The 21,925-nt window shown below is 44.4% G+C and overlaps 1 protein-coding gene across 4 annotated transcripts in view; it reads right to left on the reverse strand.

Annotated features, from left to right (window-relative positions):
• The window catches only part of CRACDL (CRACD like), a 74,618-nt gene that overhangs the window by 27,768 nt on the left and 24,925 nt on the right, over positions 1 to 21,925 (reverse strand). For all 4 annotated transcript variants that reach the window (XM_087757861.1, XM_087757863.1, XM_087757860.1 and 1 more), the window contains 5 exons: positions 7,620 to 7,696; positions 6,492 to 6,657; positions 3,447 to 3,582; positions 2,921 to 3,085; positions 2,208 to 2,276 (listed from right to left, as the gene is read on the reverse strand). In XM_087757861.1, the coding sequence (XP_087613987.1) occupies positions 2,208 to 2,276; positions 2,921 to 3,085; positions 3,447 to 3,582; positions 6,492 to 6,657; positions 7,620 to 7,668 (585 nt within the window). In that variant the 5' untranslated portion in view covers positions 7,669 to 7,696. The remainder of the gene's footprint in view (positions 1 to 2,207; positions 2,277 to 2,920; positions 3,086 to 3,446; positions 3,583 to 6,491; positions 6,658 to 7,619; positions 7,697 to 21,925) is intronic.

Consider the following 21,925-nt stretch of genomic DNA (forward strand, 5'->3'; position numbering starts at 1 on the left):
CTGAGGGGGTTGGATGGGAGAAGGGGAGAGCAGGACAGTGTTCGTTTTATTTAGGGAGGCAAAAAGCATCAGCGTTTTCTGCAAGTAGAATTCTGCATTAGGTACTGCAGCCAAAAGATACTCTGTGGTATCGCGAGGGCCTGCTACAGCTTCCTCAACGGCCAGGGGAAAACTCCCATTGATTTTAGTGGAGGCTGGATCCACAGCTTCCGATCATGCTTTCTATTTAAGAAAAAAAAGTAGCTCAGCCATGCTGAATAATGGATGCTCTCATTAATTTTCACTCTACAATATCTGCAGTCTAGTACTCAAACATGACTAATGTACAACAAACGATACGTGGCTGCATTATACATTAGTACCGAACAGTGAATACATTGACATTTCAGCTCCATGATAAAGACGCAGCACATGTTCTCTTTCAAGGCACGTCATTATTTGCCTGCCTTTCTTCTGGCTTCTGCTTTTCCTCGAGAACTTTGCATGTCTTCTCGTTGGCAGCACTCAGCGTTGGCCATTACGCTGGAAAATCAAGAATCTGGTTTGTTACTTAAATTTCAGCAGCCTGAGTGAATGCCAGCTCTGAGCCAGCTGCAGAAGTCGCCTGTCCCACAAAGTTTGAAGGTGAAGCCTGCTGGAGGAGGTGACGGCTGGCAGACCCCTTTCTCCAAATCTCATGTGCACGTGGCTCAGTTGTCCTTCAGCTGGTCGTGCTGAGCGGCACAAGGTGGGGGGCCATGAGGGAGCCCCATCCCCAAAGCCCAGACGGGACAGTCGCGATCCCTTTCTCCCTTCTTTGATCCAGGAAAGCTTCCAAGACACAGCAGGGTGTCACTGCTGCCCAAAACCCCCGGGGTCGCATTGTGCAAAACTCCTCAGCCCTGCGAGCTGGTCTCCTCTGACTTCTAGGAGCTGGGCTAATCTCTCTGAAATGCTAGGTAGTAGGCCCTGCGGTTTGGGAGGAAAGCCTTCAGATGGGGCTACTTTCTGGCTGTGCTCTGAAACTGGACTGGGATGAAGAGAGCTCTGAACTAAATGAGGGAGCATGTGGAAAAAGCGTCGTCACCACCGCGTCTCGGGAGTCAGCGAGTGAGTCAGAGAGTGATGTTAATGGAACAGCAGGGAGACATAAATCCTCCTTCAGCAAACATGCATCTGGACCGGACAAATTTACAGTGAGCCTACACCAGTTTTCAGGAAATACCTTCTTCACGTGTTCTGTTGTTTTTCTTTAAAAATATTAAAATTTCACTGCATATAAGCAGTTTTTCAAACAGCTTCATGTGGAATCTAACAAGTGTGGCCAGAAATCTTTGCTGAGCCCTGCTGCAGCTGGCCTTGAAATACATTTTGCATAATTACTAAGGAATAGTCAGCTCAGGACTAGCTTCTCTATTTCCTTTCTGCAATTCCCCTCCACCCCTCCTCCTATTTCTAGAAAACGCTCTTCCCTTTACCCCCTGTGTTGCTTCCACCACGACTCCAGCTGCGGACAACTAAAAGGGACTCTTCAGAGCCTTTCAAAACCACCCTTTAATCAACCAGAACGGCTGGCTGCTGATTGAAGAAAGCCATCTATTTGCCTGCACTCAAGTCCTGAAAACATCACTTCAGCAAAATTCACAGCTCGTGCTGGCTCACGTGGCCAGAATCCGACTGAAGGCTGAACCTCAGACTCCTAAGCAGCAATGTCAGCCACTATCATCAGGCAAACACTTTTTGTATCAGTGCGAGGTAACCTTGCACTTAAAGCAAGGGGATGGGCAGATTTCAGGGGATCTAGATTTTGTTCACGGCTCCTCAACAAGCTTCCTCCCTTATCCTATGCATGTAACCCAAGCAGCCTTTACTGCAATTTCCCGTCTTTAAAAAAAGGGATACTGTTTCAGTGCCTAAATGCGGTTGGTCGTGTTTGGAGATTAAATCATGTCTGTAAAGTTTGCTAAAGGATATGAGCTATTCTAGAGGGCTTAATTATTATCAACGTGAGATTACTTGGCGTCAGAATGATGTTGATAAATAATCATAACTTTGTGTTTGAAGGACAGGCATTAAAAAAGCAAAGCAAACAGGGAGGCATGCAATTACATACACAGAAGGTTGTTTTTTGGAGCAGACGGGCAACAAAGCAATATTTATGCCTTACATTTCTTTAAAAGACTACTATGCATAATTGCTTGGCCCTTAATACATTTGGCAGAAGTTACCTGTTCTTCTTCTTCACTGCCTGTTCCAGCTAAACTCAAAGAGCTAAGGTGCTTGTGAGAGTCAGAGAACTGTGGGATGGAATGAGGAAGAGATTCAGTAAAAGATGACAAACGAGATGGATATACTTGCAGAAACCATCTACACAAAGTGCACACAAATACCGACAACGTAAGTTGTTTTTCTCTACAGTCTTAAGGATTAGCAAGGACACTGCAAACATAAAGTGTAAGACACGCAGATAAAGAATGAAATAACGTATAATAAAACTATCATTTAAAAAGAAAAAACAGTTTCAGATTCTTTTATGTTTCTTTTTCCGATGACAGCCTAGAAAAACATTAAAGAAGAGAGCTCTCTTATCAGTACATTCAAGGGGGAATACAGATTTTTCAGCCTTTTTTTTTATGCCTGGCAGCTCTCTGTAGTCCCTAAAAAAACCACAGCATCCCCATGCAAGCACACAAACACATCCTCTCCTTCCCAGTTCTGCATTTTCTGGCATCATATTTATATGTTAACAGGAACAGAGATTTTAAGTAGCTGTTTACACAGAGAGAGAGCATTTTCCCATTTCGAGTAAGGTATTTCTGAATTGTTCAGAGATAGATAAAGCACTAATACATATAGCAAACCAAATAATTTATTCTGCCTTCCACACATAGGTAAAACAAGTCATTAAACACTGATTTTTGTCAACGCTAGAACTACTCACTCTTGTTGTTGTGCCTGAATTTAGGTTTTCATGGAGCAAAGACATTTCTGGAGGGCTCCTGGGTAATCCATCATCTTCAGAACTGGCCCCAGCATCCTCTGTTCGCTTTGCATGAAATCCAAATGGAGGCGGAGGCCCCAATTTCATGGTAGGCTGGAGTTTCAACTTCAGTGTGGCATAAAACACATTAGCATGTGATAGTGATGGAGGTTTCCCCAGTACATTTTTTAGCTCAGGTCAATGAGTTATCTTTCTTTTAACTTGACAATTGAATGATCCAGAGCACAGGACTTCTCACTTTAGACATTTTCATAGGGAGCCAAACAACTCTATGTTTTGCAACTATCATTTCAGGAGAACCGAGATACAATACTGCTATCTAATTAACAAATGTAACATTTCATGTAAGCTGCAGACAGATCTTACTTACTAATCAAATGTTCAACCACAAATATTATCCCCAAAAATCAAGCCTGGAAAGACATTCCACCTCTTGCATTTGAAAAAATTATGCTGTGTAAATTACCTGTAAAGCTCTAATCCGATCAGAAACATTTTCTTGAGAAAACACTCTTACTGGCCTTGCAGGCTCTTGCCCAGTCTCAGGGATGAAAATGCTATCATGTGACAAAGCTCTGCTTCCCATTATGCCTTTATGTGTCCTAGAATAATACAACAAATGAGTGAAAACATACAGACTTTTTTGCCAGTCCTCTGACTCTTAACTCAGGTAGTCTGTTGAACGTAGAGCAGCAGATAGGCATGCACAGCATACATCACGCACGAGATTCCAGACTTTGCCATGAATACAATACAGTCATTCAGGCTAATCTAGGTAACACCTTTAAAAACCAAACACAAATTTGCAAATGCTGTTATCTGTCACCTTAACAAACTGAATCAAGGTTAAAGACAGTTTAACCCCAGCAATTGAGTTATATCTTATGGAAAAGCTTGGATGCCCCTTGGCTGGAAGCCAGCAGCTGGGTGGCATGACAGCGCCGCAGGCAAGCCCAGGTGCAAAATGAAGGGAGTTCACATAAATGAGCCTGTACCTGGGATGGACTCACTTCTTGCTAAGGTAAGAATGTGTCTTGCAAATGACTGACCATTACCATAGGAAGAATCAGTACCTTTTACTATTTAAGTGTGGCACAGCATTTAATGTATCATCTCTGCCATGCAGGTCATTAAGAAAAACATTCCAGGCAATACAGTTCTCACATAGAATCATTTGCATAAATCCTTACAAGATGCTTACAAGGTCCTATGCTCTATATCAAGATCCCTGGGATTTTCCCTTATAGGCCTGGGGGACACATTTTTTCATGGACACTCTTTGTGGGCTGGTGAGAGGAAGCAGGAGATGCTTTGTGTGTAGCTTCTCTCACATTCTGCTTCCTACTTTTGATGCATGTGGTATGTAACTTCTTTTGCAAATGTTACACGTGGGGCATGAGCACCTTGTCTCCTCATGGGAATGGTATAGGAGACCCACGGACAGACAGCTAGATGCTAGGAGGTCTCTTGTGCTCATTTTCATTTTCCTCAGCTTAGCTCATAGCCTAACTGAGCAGGGACCAGAAATGCGTGCACATGGCATTTCTTCTAGGACTCCCTTCTTCTTTTTTTTTTTTTTTTTTTTTTAAATAAGAAAGACAGCTATGAAATAGCAAACCGGAATACAGAGTACAGAACTGTTTGGGTTCATGTAACTATCAAGTTAATTGAGCAGACACTCTAGAGAAAAAAAAAAAAAAAAAGAAAAAAAAATGGAGAGCTGTGTATTTTTGGATCTGAGATACTGTCATAGGGACATTCAGGAACATAAACAAACACGGCAAAAAGTAACATTTTCCTTGTAAAGGCTGCTATAAATATGTTTGATAAAACAATAGCAGGAAAAAGTTGATCTGTATTCCTGCTGCAGAAGGAAGGAAAGCCTGCTGCTTCTGCTTAATGCGTTACAGACATTAGAAGAACGATTTATCTAAGTGAAAATGTGATCTCCGCAATGCATCCAGGGTCAGACAGATCTATAGCAATTTGCAAAGTAAGTGCCAGTCAGGGCTGCGATGGCTGCTCAACAGACCGACATCTTACACCATGCTACCTTTGCTTTCTCTTTCTAGCGGACGCATACCTCCCGGATGTGTAGTGGAGGTACCCTAGATGTCTCCTCAGATTATGAGTGCTCAAATTAATTTTCCTTCCTTTCAAGGAATTTCCTGGTCTTTGTCTGTCTAAACAAATATTAAGAAACAATAATGTAACAACCCTGCAATGGCACAGGAACACGGCCAAAACAGCCCAAGATCGCACCCACTCGGACATGACCTTGTTGAGTTGTGCATGAGGGAGAGAAAATCTGAACATCCATGTCTTAAAAATATGTTGTCGAACAACAACGCCATAGCCCACTGTTAGACCTGGTGCTGCCAGCCCGGAACTCCTGGGGCTTCAAGCTGGACTAGTATTACCGTTGCCAGTGCCACAGAAGACAACAAAAAATTGTTAATAATTTCTTTTGGTTGTTTGGCGCTGCCTGGTGGCCGCGTTGTATAATGTTTTCAATGGCCGGGATGGCTTGCCTTTCCCGTCCCTGGGCACGGGAGCAGCATCTCTCCTCTGAGGACCAGGAGGCTTGTTCTGAGAGGCACAACCTCCACCAATGCAAAGACTTGCTTTTTAGGCAGCCAAGGGGCTCTTCAGTCCATCTCTCCATCCAGGAATGCATTTGAACTTTAGACCGGGTTTCTCATGGTTACCTTTCCGTAGTGGGTAACATTTTTGTCAATGCCTGAACGAAGACAGGCATTTCAGAGGCAGACAGATACACAGGCTGGGATTGATCTGGCCTAACTTCAGACGTTAAACCACAGGTATCTGCATCGGAGCTGGTCACCCCTGGCTCCCGTTTACATGCAGTGGGGAGAAATAGCCACTTCTAGACCCTGGTTCATCTGAACCACTTCAGAGGTCTACAGAAAAATGATACAAGCTTTCTTAGTAATGTTAACTTCTCTCTGCTGATTATAAAAGGCAGCTGGTGACTAACTCAGATGCAGACATGTGTCCTTTGGTCAGATGAATCCCATGTACACGGAGGAAATAAAGGCTTCACAGCCTCTGGTTCCTCCTGATTTCAGTTGCAGTCATCTCCTTATCCCTTCCTTGCTGTCAAAACCTGGCGTAAATGGTTAGGCATCTAGATTTCTTTAAAAATCCTTAGGAGTTACATCTTAGGGGCATAAGACAATCCTGGTAAGATATAAGCTGAGTACCTAATTCATTTTTGAAGATGGCAATTACATTCTTTCGAAAAGATAACCCAAGGCTTATTTTTGCTTAAATGAAAGCTTTTTTAGTTATTATCTCTTGCTGCACACCATCCAATTCCCTTGCAATTTGTCTTGCATCAGCCATTTTAATTTGTACTTTCCTGAAAAAGACAACTGTTTTGAGAATGCAGCATTCTGAACAAGAGGAGGAGGCAATTTTGGGGTGTCTTTAATCTACAAACATTGTAGCCGTTCTGTATTTGTTTACCAGCCAGAGTCCAAAGACTTACTCAAGTTCATCTTCAGAATCATAATTAACACGCATGTCGTGAGAGGCCGCGACATCACTTGTTGACTGGAATAACTTCAGATTGCTGCTCCCAGAAGACGACGTCTCTTTCCTTTTCTTTTTACCAAAAAACTTTTTGAAAGATTTGAACTTTGATTTTTTCTTTCCTAAGTGAAGAAACATAAAGAAGATGCAACCAGCAGCATGTGCAAGTTTTTGGAACAATAATAATTCCTTTGTAATTTCTGCATAAGTGGATTTTTTTCCTGGAAAATGCAACACAGTCTGCTCTTGCATTAATGTCTTTCAAGACTCTATTGATAGCATAAAATTAATATTAGCTTGGAGAATGGATTGCAATGTTTATGACACATAAGAAATAACCTACAGTGTAGAATCTTTCCTAATAGGAGTTTCTACTTGCCTCTTGAGAGAATTAGACTGTGAAGAAAAACTTTGGTATTAACAGCCTGGCGTACAGAGAAGAAATTACAACTTGGAAACCCATTGCCTTTGTTCAGCAAGCTAAATAGTGATGATAAGGACAATTTTACCAAAACCAATTCAAATGTAGAAAAGGCTTACATAGGTGGAATGTGCAGTGTCGAGAGGCTAATGCTTTTAAAATGTCAGTTTTATAATACATCCAGAATATTTTGAATGCTAATTACGAGACTCAATGGATCACAAAGTATTAAACTAGAAATCAAGCAATCATCTTCAACAGCAATGCTAGTCTGCTCAGTGAGGAAAGACCTGAATTAGGATCAGTTGCAAGCTCTGTGAAGGAAACTACTTAAAATGAAATCAGCGTTTTGCACAAGACATCCTAACAACTTGTGCCTGTCCCATATGAGTTGGCATGACAGCACTGCGAGGCATCCCTGACAACATTTCACTTAGCGTTGGATCTTGCCGGGTAAAAAAGTTAACTTGGTCACAAGATGCTACAAAAATCTTATTTCAAGCCTCTGAAAATGTCAAAAATATAACAGCTCTTGGAGACAGGAGGAGAGAAAGGGAGAATGCATTCTCTAAACAAACAGATTCACTTCTATGATAGAGCTAAGGCACTGAAGCTCAAGAAGTCACAGCACTTCTCATTCACTGGGGAAGGGAGCAATTCTACCTGAATTGTCCTCTCCATCTCCTTCAGTCTCTCGCATCTTAGGGTCCATTATCCTTGAGGAGCTCACGTGACAGTCACTAAAGGAGGTAGAAAATGTGTCAGTCGTATCAACAAAATAACCGTACTTCACTATATATGTGTATACGTACATACAGGCAAGTTACTAAAATATAAAAATATAAAATAATATATTATGTGTATGCTTTTATATAGAAATAAATAGACAATATAGGTCTAAATACATGTATTATATCTATATATAAATATACATAAAATATAAAAATATCCCATAGGATTAAGCTTATTAGGCTAAGGTATAATAAATTCCATAGAATATTTCCACTTTCATAAGACAATAGTACATTACAGTTTAGTTAACCAACTAGCCTCTCCTGACTGAAGACTGATTTTGATGAGATTCCCAAATGCTTGTAAAAGCATGCACCAGAGGAGGTGGGCTTCTTCGACTCTCCCTCTCTGCGCCTATTCAGGACCATAGACAAAATGTCTTTGTGATAATTACAGCATTTGGGTAACGTGTACAAGTAACGTTAGTAAAGAACTGCACGTATTTTTCCTTTATTTATATCCAATTTGAGGTACATTACAGATTCTAGTTTTTCTTCTTTTTTAAGCAACTTGTGAAAAGGTAACAACTCTTTTTATTCCTTTGTTCATAAAGACAAGAGAAAAATAGAAGCAAAAATAAAACAATTGATTTTATTCTTCTTTTTGGAAGCAAATATCACTTGGCTTATTAAGGTTCCTAAATTAAAAAATATTTCCAAAATTGTACATGTCCCAAGCCTGAGGACAGAATATCTGTAATTTAAAATGCATTTCCAGAGCAGTAGTCTATGCTCTCTTTTCTTCATCTGGAGAGCCATAATTTCACGGTCAAGGCAGAATAAAGTCACGGATGCCATTGACTGGATGGTGAGGTAAATGCTGCAGAGCAACTCTTTGGGCTGTAATGGTGACAGACGTTCACGCCACAACCTGGATGGGAGGGCGAGTATACTGTCGCTATTTTGATCCCCTGAAGTACCAGCAGACTTAAGTAACAAGGCCCATAAATTCAAAGCATTGGCGAAATGGAAATGAAACATTTATTACTCAAGTCTAAAACATGAGGCGTCATCTGAAACATCAGCAAGCGCTTGAGCTGGGCCGTGACGAACGGCGGCACGACAGCCACAGCAAAGGCACCTCTGCTGCCCAGCGGCTCCGGGGCTCCCCCGTCACCCGGACCCGCACGCTGGTTGTCAAACACCCCCTGCCACCACCCATGAGGAAACCAAATCAGAGTTAAACACAAACACGAGGGTGAGCAACTTTTGGTCAAGGGCATCTGCCTTATGTAGGGACAATTAGTAAGGAACCAGTCCTAGAAAAGAAGAGACAGGGATGATACATATATTTTTAAAGTAAATGCCCACTGGCAGGTGAGAGATAAATATGTATTGTGGGCTGTGGCATATCTAGTTAATTATTAAACAGGCTCAGGGTGTCTCAGATTCATGCTGTCATGTTGCAATAGCAATGGCAGGAGTGCAAATCAATACCTTTAAAGCCTCAGCTGTTATATTCATGCCCTGTAGCATCTACAAGCTACACGCATCCAGAGGTGGGATCCTACAGTCTCTATATAAATTATGGATGCCATAACTCAGATCCCCAGCTGTGGCCCACTGGTATAGCTCCGCTGCACCCAGCTGCACTCAGGTGAGGGTGTATTTTTTTTATCCAAATATTTATGTGCCATACTTCACTAGTTCTGAATAGCAAAGCCACTGGGGGATAAATACCCACATAATGGAAACGTTAGTTTGAAACATGCAGGCAAGCATAAACACGTTCCCTCTGGCGAAATTCAAGCAGATAATATATTATATTTCTGACAAACCAGAAATGTGTTGTTGTCCCATCCCAAACCTTAGCAGCCAATTTTCTGGAGAATAAAAACGATTTAGAAAAAGCTAGCTCCACCATAATGTCAGAGAACATTTGTGTGACTGATTTGTGGCATCTGAGGTCACGAAGAGTGTTTCCACTGGGTGCGCCAAACATCTGGGGACAGTCATACGTGACCAGGGGTGCGGCATGTATCTCCTCACTTAGGGGAAACAGGAGGACGCTGAACCCCGATGAGCTCTCTCCTTGCCAGCTGTACATCTTGAAGCAAGGTCCTTGCTCCCCTTCTGACTTCACGCCGCCATTCTTCAGGTCTGCCATGTTTCTGCTGCTTCCTAAGGTTATTTTAAGAATTAGCGTGTCTTTCCCAAAAGTGCCACGGCCTGAGGAAGGCAGCCCGCCACCACTGTGCTTTTGGGGATGTCTCTTGCAAGGGCGCAGCACGGGGCGCAGGGCTGGAGCGCCAGCTTGTGAGAAGGAGCCAGGTCTTTGGCCAGTGTGGCGAGATTTGGTATGCTACTTACATAGAACTTGTTTAGCCTAACTTGCTTAGCGTTAGTAGCTAAATTTGCTGAAGCCTCGGGCCGCAAGCTGTGAACTTTCACCTCGATATGTCAAGTAAAAGAAGGCTCCAGAGCCGATTCAAGCCAGAAGATAGGAAGCTACATTCATGAACAGAAGCTGCAACCTTACAGATAAGAAAAGAAATGGCCCGCCTAGAGACAATGAAAGGACCCAGTGAAAAACGGGAAGACCCCAGACCCTAATATTACTACTGGTCCGAACTGTCGCATGAGGGGTGAGCAATTTAGCTTGTAAAGATATAACTGCCCGGGGATTTCTTTGTTCGAGATCCCTCTTCGGAGGCACCCAGCTCGAGCTGTAGCGCTATGAATAAAAAGTACTCTTATAGAGGAATCTATCTTTCAGCTTATCGATTCAGCGGAAACCTAGAGTCGAACCCTGTTATGGTGGCTGGCACGTGTAACTTCCGTACCACCAGGTCCCACCGCCACTGCCAGAGTCGCCCCTGGACGGCTCCCCAGTGTCGCCGGGGGGAAGAGCTGGCTGCTTTGCTGTGGGAGAGCTGCTGAAGAGATCCAGGCGGTGTGCAGGGAGGAAGGTCGTTTGGGTAAGACAACTTTGGAGTGAAGCAGAAAGCAACCCGAGGTGCAGGTCAGAGGCACCCGGGGTGGAGGAGACACTGGGCGCAAGTACCAGCAGCCTCTGCCTCCTGCACAGGAGCCCAGAGACTCTGATGTCCCCAGCAGGGATGTGGGTATTTTAAATTACAACAAATAAATCCTAGAAGTTTGGGTCAGATGGGCAATATCGGTTTTGCAGTGGGGGGACTGTAAGGCTTTTATAAAAACTGCATCTCAACTTGGCGTGCAGTTACAAGGATTGGGGAACTGCGTGGACCTTTCACTGCCCAGAGCTCGTCAGTGGACGGACCTCAGGTTTTCAGTTCAAAAGGCAAGTTTCCAGCCTAAACTCAGGGTCTGATGTGCCTCTCCCAGGCCCACGCTGGCTGACGCACAGGAGGCGGCGACAGCGGCGGCAGCCCTTGCCGCCGTCACTACGTTGTGCAAACACGCGCTGTGACGAGGACCACGAGAGGCACGGCCGCCCGCCCAGTGCCCGGGGTGCGGCAGGCGTTTTATGGCTGCTATTACCAAGGAGAGATTTCTTTGCGTCAAGGGACAAACGGGCACCCGCTTCCTTAACCTGAGGACGGCGGGGAGAATCGGCAGGCGGTGGAGGGGACGGGAAGGATTTGCAAAACGCTTGGCAGGCAGTGCGGTGGCGGCCGGGTTTTCAGGAATATGCTCGAAACTCAACAGATTGGTTTTTAGCAAACCTTGATTTTAAGCAAGTACTGAAGCTGAGTCTTAGCCACTTGCTTGAGTGTTTTGCTGACTGACGGTTTCCAGTGGAGCGATATCCCAACGCAGCTTGAAGAGATACTGGCCCCCACTGAGCATCCAACGGCTGCCAGAGATCCCTCTGCACCGCACTGCAAGCAGGCTGCTGCATCGCTTAGGGTCTCACCGAACCTAGCTGTACGCAATCATCACATTCATTTCTACCTTAAAATTTACGATGACGTTTTTATTGACATGGAGGAAAGGGTTTTTTCCTTTTAAACTCTTCCTTTGCTGAACGCTGTTAGAGAAACGCCAGTTTTCACCTCCTCACCACCCATCATGAGATAACTCTATTTTCTTTCCCAAATACATACACTCGCAGAACTGTTCTATCTATATCTCCCCTTTTTCCTTTAGTATAACCTATTTTAACAATATCTTTAGGCAGGTTTTCAATCTTTCAAGCTTTTTCCTCAGCATCTGTAACAAACCCTCTGGTATGAATACCCTCATCATCTGAAAGATTCAATTAAAACATGATACTTAAGAGAAGAAAAAAAGAAACAGAGGCCAAAGTTTACCCCTGGTATGACTATAACTGCTTGTCACTTCCCTGACGTAAACAGAGATTTGATTGTTTCCTCTGGCGCTGAATTTTATCTTCCTCAAAGCTTTGCTTAACATCTACGACGGCCTGCAAGTGTAATACCTGTGCAATGAAAGTGACAAAATCCAGCAGCTCTGAATCGGCACCCAGCAGCACGGGTGGTATTCAGCGCGCACTTACGCTTGGATCTGGAGGCTCAGCTGCGGAGCGGGACTGCTGAGCTTTCTCATTTCCAGTTTCCCCAAGGATCTGCTGAAGTCCATCACGAAGTTAAGTCACCCTGTGATCTGAAGACTCAGCAGGATTCGCATCCTAGAGGAGTAGTCTGCATCACTTCTCCTCCTCTGTTAGCAAGGGCCAGATTTACCACATTGCTGGCAGTCGGACTCTTTTCCTCTTCTTTGTTTTTTTCCTTTCCATTTTATGTGTGGTTCTTTTCACAGCAGAATACTAGAGATACCTGGTTTATCAATTTATTATGAGATTTTATAAGCCCAAAATGTCTGATGATAAATTGATAAATATTACCTGAGCTTACAACAGTATTTTTTAATATATTGGACTTTTCCCAGCAGAGTCTTTTTCCACATTCCTTCTTCCTTCCCATGCCCTTTCTAGATGAGCTAATATAAAAGAAATACAGCTGAGACTAGCAGAGAATAGAGGGGGAATATGACAACGCAACAGGTGCTTATTCCCCTTCCTATCCCTCCCAAATGTCAGCACATTCAAAAGCGTGTATCCAAAAAATCATAGCTGAACTGAACAACAGCAATTTACACCTTTTATTCCTGTGTTGCATAAGAATATCCTATTTCTAGTAGGCAAAGAAACACCAGGAATTAAAGTGATGTAAAAAAATCTAAATTTAGGGAAATTATGTCACATCTGCCCTTTTCTCTCTCCAATATCATGATATGCACTAAAATTCCTACTGGTATTACACAGCCTTGTGGATTTGGGAAAAAAAACGCAGGGATTGTGGGAATACAAAGAAAACCCAAATACTCAGAAAGACTTCCCTAGCTGAGGTAGTAACCAAACCAAACATCCTAAATACCAGAGGTGAAGACTGAGGCAGCTTTTCCTCACCCATCTCTCTCTGAGGGCTCAGACCTGAAATGAAGGCACCATCCATAGGCCATGTAGCCCCTTCTCCTGTCACATGGACCACAGAAAAATTTCCAGAGGGAGCAAGCCCAGGGCACCCACTGCAATCCCCTGCCAGAAGCAGGCACATCAGCAGAGCTTTCACCCCTCTGGAGATGCTGCAGCTCTCCGGCACGTGGATTAGCACAAGCACCATCGGGACACAGCTCCAGGATGCCATGCCTTGGCATAGGGCCGGTCCAAAAGCATGTCATGATCACCTGCCTCCCAAGCAAAGGTTTATCCCCGCGATTAGGCGAGACCGTGTGCTGAAGACATTGCACAATGGGGTGTGCTAGAAGTGTAGGAGAGCGGGGTAAGGACCTTGTGATGGGGAGGTGTTTGCACAGTGCAAGAAACCCTGCTGTTCAATACGCCTCTCTGCTCAGACCTTCTCCTACCAACAGAGATCCCAACACCACCCCTCCTTTCACGCTCTCAAACCACTTTCAGCGCTCCCAAGTGATAACGCCTGAGCCTAGCCAAAACTAAATCTCTCACAGTGTGCCCAATTATAAAAACCTTTCCAGAAGTCATCCATCATCTTGAGCTTATGTTACTAAGATAAACCTCTCCTCTCTACCCCGACTTCTGCAAGAGGAGGCCTAGGAAGCACAGTGAAGTGCTCCCCCTGAGCTAGCAGGGCACACATGAGCCCAGGTATTAGGAGCGTCCACGAGTGAGATGCAGGTCTCTGGGAATCCAATTAGTTTGTATAAACACATCCAAAAAGCTCACAGAAAGGGACAGGAGAATTTGATAACAACTGCAACACCATTTCCAAAGCCATAAATCTTCCTACTCCAGACCTCTCTTTATGTCAAAGGAGTATAGATTTCACTTTTTATTCGGCCTCCAATTTTTAAATCAAATGAACAAATGCACCTGAGTGCATGCTTACATACACACAGCCATCCTCAGAGCTTTATCTGAAGTCCCAGCACTGTGACTGAAGGGCCACCCTGCCTTTCTACCATATGTCAGCACCTATACAGGATCTGTACATATTCTAGCTGCGTCCCCATCCTTTTTGAAGAATTATTAAAAATAATTTACCCAGAGAAGATATATTTTCTGAGAAAACTGCAGTTTTCCTCTACCGAATCTACATAAAATATCGAAGATAAACTTCACGCAAAGCCAAGAAGTATACAACTTTGCCTTTTGTTTTAAAAGTTGGGCAGACAATCATCTCCTTCCATTTTGTTCAAATCTTTTGAATCAGTAAACAAAAAGTATTACTTTGCAAAGTCTCCGACTTCATGTATTCCCTGCTTGTTTTAATAATTTAGTGTGGATGCTGTTAGCACCTACTTGTTTACGCTGATGGATGTCCATGGAGACATCACCTTCAAAATGTGGTATTTTCACAAATGGTTTGCTGTCTAAAACATGAGAGTTCATTACCCATCTTCATCAGTCTCACACTGAACCTGGTACACCTTCCCCATCTTTTCTTACCTGCATTACTGGTTAATAAAAGGTTTTGTTTCTTTGCTTGTGGCTGACATTTTTCTCCAGCTACTGCTACCCTTGTAGCATGCTCTCATGTTATTAGAAAATCTGTATATTGTGCAACCACGATGGTGCGGTGAGAACCTGCGTGCCACTCCTCATGCTCAGAGCAAGGCTGGCTGCGAGCAGCTTTGCTACCAGCATCCTCTCCCTGGCTGCGTGGGTCCTAGGCCGGCATCCAGGTCACAGCACCCAGCCTCAACACAAAATCAATGCCCTCCTCTTTAAAACTCTGCCTTTTAGGGATCCTCCCATCCTCTTCCCAGTCACTGTCAAAACGAATAGAGCTAGCTGTGAGCGACTTGCCCCTTCTCTCAGAAATGACTAACGAAAGTTAGTTGCACCAACACATAATCTCTTCCAATGCTGTTCCTTGTGCCAGAGTTTGCTATTCCTCCACCTCCAACATCAGAGGAGGGGGAGGAATAGCAAGCTGTGGCACAGGGACCAGCTACGTATAGTTATACACTACTGACATGCTACCGTCTCTCTGCGCCAGCCCTTTTCTTTGCAGTACTCAGATCTATCACTCAAATCCCCCGCTGCATACTGTGTAAACCTAAGATGGTGCCCGATGTCCCTGTGATCACCGACAGAAGAGACATCAAGGGAGATCAAATAATAAAATACCTGCTAAAAGGGAGAGGGGAGATAGGATACAGCTCACTGCATGGGCTCCCTTCTGAGCCTCTGTGCGAAGAGGGCGAGACCTGCCACGGCCAGCATGTTGGACTTCACGAGCTACGGCAGGAAAAACAGAAGAGGCTGCAGGTGCATCTTCCCAAGCCTTTCAGTGGGTTTTACGGGTGTTCAGTTGTTTTCACTTGCTTCTTTCACTGCCGCTGGGCAGCGCGTGTCTTCCTTCACCTAACCAGCCCAAACTCCTCCCTGGTGCATCTGTCCCTGTTTATTCCAAAGGCTGTGCAGATTCTCGTGTCAGATCCTCACCAGCCCTTCTGCCGTGCCCCTGCCAACAGCACATTCCTTTCTCTATTAAAAGAACAACGCATTTCCAAGGGACGGGGGAAAAAAACCCTGCTCTCTCTACCTGTTTTTTTCAAGAATTGATAGACCTTCCTTCCCCCATCGTTTCTGAGAGAAGTGAGAAACACTCCATAAAATAAACTTTCCTCCCAAGCAGCTTTTGAAGAGTGGGCTTTTTGTTTTTCAAAAAAAAATGCATTGCAACAGACCACACAAACAGAAGAGGTCAGAAGGCACCACTGGCATTGCCCAGCCTGATGTCCTGGGTAGTGCAGGGAATGGGCTGCCCCCCAGAAGGCTGCAGGGAACCCTGCTTCCCTGGTAGAGCTCAGTAACTCGGGGGTATACACTTTGTCAAAGGTCATATTTTGTTCATGGAAAAAGCCTTAGCTTGCATGCTTTCTTTAAACAAACAAAAAAAAGAAAACCAACAACAAAGCAAACCAAACAACTATACAAAAGAATTGAAAGGGAGGGGGGGAGGAGTTTACACTGGCAAAAGAATAAAGCAAACTCCTGTGAAATGTCTTATTCCTATGGAGTAACCCCTTCCTTCTTGCTTTCAGTTCTCTATTCTTTGTGACTTAATAGAAGGGCCAGGAGATCTATTCCACCAACATGGAAAGTATTATTATTAAAAGACCTGTTAGAGAAATAAAGCCACATTGGCTCTCCTCCTTCCTTCTCAGCACGCAGGGATAATAAAGACATAGCTATTTAACACAAAGACACGAGACCTCCCCCAGCCGGCTCCCTACCAGAGATCCTCTGCTATATTTAGGAGCAGAAACAGCTCGACATACTACCAGAGTTTTAGGCTTGTATCAGCCACCTTTATTGACAGAAGCACAATCTGTATTTTGAACTTAAATAATATCAAGTGTTCACGTAGAGTACTTTGGCTAATAATGTTCTGAAGAAGTTAATCTTTTTTGTACAATAGCAAGCTAATGTTACTCAGAGTCAAGGGTCAGGAAAGTATTAAAAATTCACTGTGCCTCTCCTTGAAAAGCAATAGAAAAGAAAGTAAAAAGTCTGGCTTTAGTTAGTACAAAATTACATTTGATTCTACATGTCGCAATTGCAATTATTCTTGAATTCAGCACTGGGAACATTCCTGAAGCTATTTCAGAAAAATAATTATACCAGGTCTTTCGGTATTCAGAACGAGTGGAAATATCAACGTTGTTATAAGGTCTCAATGCCTTTAAAGTTAAGGAAACCTAACAGGGCTTTCATTGATCCTTCCTTGCTTTTGGAACCATGAATACAATAAATTGTCTATACACCTATGTGCGCGCGCGCGCGCACACACACACACACACACACACTTGCTTTGTGGCAAAGATAGAATGAGACTCACCTGGAAGCACAGCAAGCCCTGAGGAAGGGCGCACTTACACCTGCTGCCCCATCCATTAGCCTAATGTAAGCATGTTCTTGTACAGTGCAGAGGTTAATGGGAGTTTAAGATGCAGACAGTGTTTAGCACTACCCAGAATGAGATCCTTATTCAGCTTTATCTGTTATTCTGAAGAAAACTCAGTGGGCCAAGTTAACCAGACAATGAAGGCAATTGCTAACATCAGAGCTTAATGTGGCCCAATTTTCATCCTTTCTGAGCCCATCTATACTGCGCGGAGTATTTACTCTCAGCTGCATAATGTGTGGTGTCCTCAACAGTGTCATTTCAACAGTTTTATTAAGTTTCTTTAAAAGCTAATGACAAATTTTTTCAAATGTCATGCTCATCTGAACACAGAATATAGCTATATCTCAGGCCTACTTCCAAATATTTTGCCATTCATGTGATGAAAAAAAAGGGTCCAGTTTGGCCAAACACAAGTAATGACGAAAGTACATGAAATAAAGAGATTAGGGTGGGCTTTACTGGCTTCCTTGGGAATTCCTGTGCTGGAAAGATGAAGTAATCACTGTGATCATCTATGCACCGTATTAAATACTGAAAGAAGAGAAAAAAGAAAGGAGATAGGGAATGCAAAGAGAATCAGTTAAATATTCTAAGAAAAGTCTGAGCCCTTCCAGGCAGAGATACACCAGCCTACCAGCTGAGGCTAGCCAGAACATAAGCAGGTTGATTTCCAGGAGCTGCTCATGAAAGGTGCCATCAGGGGCCGTCAGCCCTCTGCACTCCCTTGGCTTTGCCTCGTTTCAGCCCACACCGCTCTGCCGAACCGGCTGCAGTCATGCGCTAACCTGGAGTCACCTCGGATGCAGGGATAACAAGAAGCCATGTCTCCAGCCAAAGGACCAGTTCGCCCTCCTGGGTCATCCTAGCATGAAGGAGCGGCGAGGATGGAGTGAGATCCAGACGGAGCCATGGGAGGGCAGCGGGAGGTGGTGGGGAAGGGGAGCATCTTCCCCTGCATTCCCTGTGCAGGGCTCTGGCTGCAGACTCAGAGGCCAGTTTCTTCCTCAACATCCACACGAACCGTCCAAGAGGTACAGCCACTGTCACTGCAATCTCAATCCTCTGAAATTTCCCCAGGCAGCAGCGCTCACATATTTCAGCAATAACTGCTACCTTGTAAACACATTCCACATTCCTGTTGCGTTAAACCCCATAGGCCAAATGCAAAGCTGAACAGCCTCTTGTCTAACTGTTGTATGGGGCTCGCTCTGAAGTGGTACATGTGGCAGGCTTTTAATTGGGAAGGACCTTATTTAGCCTCTTTTGACCCTTCCTAATTTAGTCCCTCTTGGCTTTCAATTGATAATCATTTTCTTGAACCCAGATGGGAGAGAGATGAGCCATGGGCTCCTTTCTCTTTCCTCCACCTGAGCAACACTCAGATCACATCCAGAAAAAAGAGCACAAGATTTTTAATACAAGGTCACAGCAATACATGACTACCACAGGGGTTTCAGGTAGGAATCCAGTTAAGTTGGACAGTCTTCCTAACCCAAATAATTTCTTACATGAATGGTCTGGAAGGCTGCTTTCTGACTATGCCACAATACACAACATCGCTGAGTCCCTCCATCTTTGCTCGGAACCTTCCTCCAGAACCGATAAGAAATATACAATCAGAATTTCGCAAATGTAAGAGCCCTAGTTTTTTGTCATTTACTCCCTCACGACACGTACTTGCAAACTTTTCATTCTTACTATCCATTCAAGACATATTTGTTATTTTGTGTTTGAAAGAGAGGAGATATTTTCCTGTAGCTCTTCTCTCCCCTGTATACTTGCAGGTCTGCGCTCCAAACCACACTCTGTGCTCCAAAACAAGGACATGAGCAAATGGAAATAACCGCCACTTGCTCAGATTCTCGTTTTCCCCCTCGCTCCTTCCCTGCAGCAATAACCTCAGTGAAAATAACTTCTGGCAAGTCACTCTGCACGTTTCACCTCCAGCTGCCACTTCAGACTTGCAGACTTCTGGAAGTCAATACCCTGAATGCAGCTTAATAGTTTTTACCGCTGCCTTGTCAAAAGTCCAGAGCCAAGTCTGCCGCACACCCTACACCACCTGCACAAGCCTACTCGTTCCCTTGGACCGGGAAGTAGAAAGCATTTGCCTGTGCAGATTTCTCCAGGACAAGTAACAGTGAGCATGTGTGCTCATATATTCAGAAGATTATACGCAAAAATGTTACATGCAGAACAAAATGAGGAGAGGGGATTGCAGAAAGTACAAGAAAGGACAGCACTGAAGAGCTCAAACCTTCCCTGACATACTGTTTATAACAACAGTAAGGGACATAGTCACTGGGAGGGCTCCTGCTCCTATCTATCCAGAGCAGCAGAATACACTACCAGTCACAGTGTCACACCGATTGTGCATCCCCTCTCATCTGCAAAACAGATGGATCCAGCCCTGACAGCGCTTTCATCTTAAACCGGTGCAGGAGGACGGGTGACAAACATCACTATACGATGCTGCTACTCCTTAGGTTTAATTTCCTAAGGAAACAACACTTAGGTGACTGCACTGTCTATCGTGCTCCGTTTTCCTGTTTCCGTACTGCTCTTGAAGTCAGTCAGTCCCAAAGGCTACACAGGCACCTGCAAATGATGTTTAAAAGGGGCAGAAAGGAAAAGACCCATTTGGGGACTTATGCCATTTGTCCCCAGGCTCACTTCTTTGAATACACCACAAATGTTTTACTTCCAATACTCAAAGCCTGATGAGATGCAGGTTATTAATTTATGACTATGACAAGATCATTATGGTTAATTTAACATGTGCAGGCACTTAACTAACTACTGTTGGGAAATATTTGTAATGAATTCAAAAATTTCCTGCCTGCAATTTGGCAGATATAGTGTAAGTGAGCTGCAAAAATCCAGCATGACATAAAGAGCTCTCATCTGCCATCACCTTTACACGTGACTGTACAATACTTGAACTCTGCCTGATTTAAATGAGCACAACACAATCTACCGCAGCATTCATAAATTAAACGGCATTGGCATTCAGACGCTAGAACAATCTAACTTAAGAGTGTGCTCTCCCAGATGTGGGAAGAGGGGCAGAGAGGCACACAACCTCCCCATGGGGAGAGAAAGGGACACCATGGGGAGAGAGGGAGGCAGAGCAGCATTCCTAATCAAAGCTCAGAAAGCAAAGCTGTGTGAGCAAAACCTGCTTGTGGCGAGCTTTCCTCCTGCCTCCTGCGGGTCCGCCATGATCCCAACCAAGTCAGGCGGTGTGAAGTATCAACCACCAAAAAGGTTTCATACCGGGGCAACCTGTCTCTCAGGCATAGCACAGCCCTCCAGGGCCATCCCACCACTCCTGGGGAGGGAACTCCCCGCCTCAACTGCTGTGTTTTGCTGCCTTTCCCGGGGAAGCAAGCAAAAAATCTGTGTGTACAGAGCTAGTTACAGCAACAAATCAAAACTCCTGTCCAAAATGACCTGTCTCATGGCACCTTTGAAGGGTCCTAGCACTTCTTGGCTTTTTGTGATCCCTTGGGCAGGTCCAAAGTAACAGAAGAGATGCTCAGCACCCATCCAGTGTCTTACACTGGCTCTTCAGCTCTGTGTTTTTGCAAGTCCTATCACTATCAGATGCATTCTGCCTATCAACCCCTTCCCAGCGCAGGAGCTCCATGCATTGCTGGGCCTTTTTGAGCTCTCTCATACAGTACAGTCTCCTGAGGAACGGCATGTTTTGGTACACCTACATCTTTGAGTTTCACATAGGTGTATCAGGATAAAACTTGGGAACATACTACCAGAGGGGACCTCCTGAACATGCAGTCCCCTGTCGTTGCTGGCAAACACTCCACATAATCCTTTCACAGGCTGATTCAAGTCTTATTTTGAAAACTATTCAATTTTCCCCATCCCTTTGACTGAAATACTATTCCAGAACTTTGTAACTCTGATGGTTAGAAATTCCCAGACTAAATGGCCAGTCTATACTTGTTTATTTTTGTGCCAATGTGATCCTTTCCTTAAGGCAGCTTTTCTCTCCTGCCAGGGTTATTTAGAGAAGGCGGCCGTCTCCCCTTTCATCCTTCATCTGCGAAGTCAAACAAGCCATGGCACCTTAATTTCCTCCCAGAGAAAATCTCTTCATTCTCCTGGCCATCTTACTACCCTTCTCTGCACCCGTCCCACCCTGAGCTCACCTCTTCTGGCAGCCAGATGCACAGGATCGGGCACTGGATCCTTGGTGGCCTCTATAGCTAGATGACACAAAGGTCACTCTGGGATTTAAGCTTCTCAGCTCCCAGCTAGACTTGCACAGGTTGGCAGACAGGCAGAGAGGAAAGCATTCACCTTCCAGCTCTAGCCTGCTCTCTTCTGCACAGTCCAAGGGCATGTCTGAGCCATTTGCTATCAAGAAATGCTATTCTGTGCAAGCTGTATGTTCCAATAACCTCCCCAGACTTGGCTCTGTCCTACATCCAGCCACCCAGATCACTGATGCTGGCTGCCAATACCAGACTACAGGACCCATTCCAGCTTCTGTTCAAACCCCGAAGCACCGGCGTACGCTCCCTCGGCTGGACTCGCAAAGGCCCAGCCATCTGTCTCTGGTATAGGTGTAACAGGAAAATATTCAGCCTTTTACATGTAGTTGGCAAATGTACTAGCTCAAGCGTAAGGAAAATCTGACCCTCTTTGCTTAGGGGCCTCCTTTTCCTTTTCACATCTTTTTCAGACATTTTAAAAATATTTGTGAGTCATGGCAATGGGCAGGGAATGAGATGTCTAGCAGAGCTCCCAGCTCTGGCAGAAGACCATTACTAAGAGGACGCTATAAGGCTTTGTGAACAGAAGAAAGATCAGG

Source organism: Nipponia nippon, unplaced genomic scaffold (genome assembly GCF_047370975.1).
Source record: "Nipponia nippon isolate SJK-2023a ecotype South Korea unplaced genomic scaffold, ASM4737097v1 scaffold_2, whole genome shotgun sequence".
Classification (NCBI taxonomy): Eukaryota; Metazoa; Chordata; class Aves; order Pelecaniformes; family Threskiornithidae; genus Nipponia; species Nipponia nippon.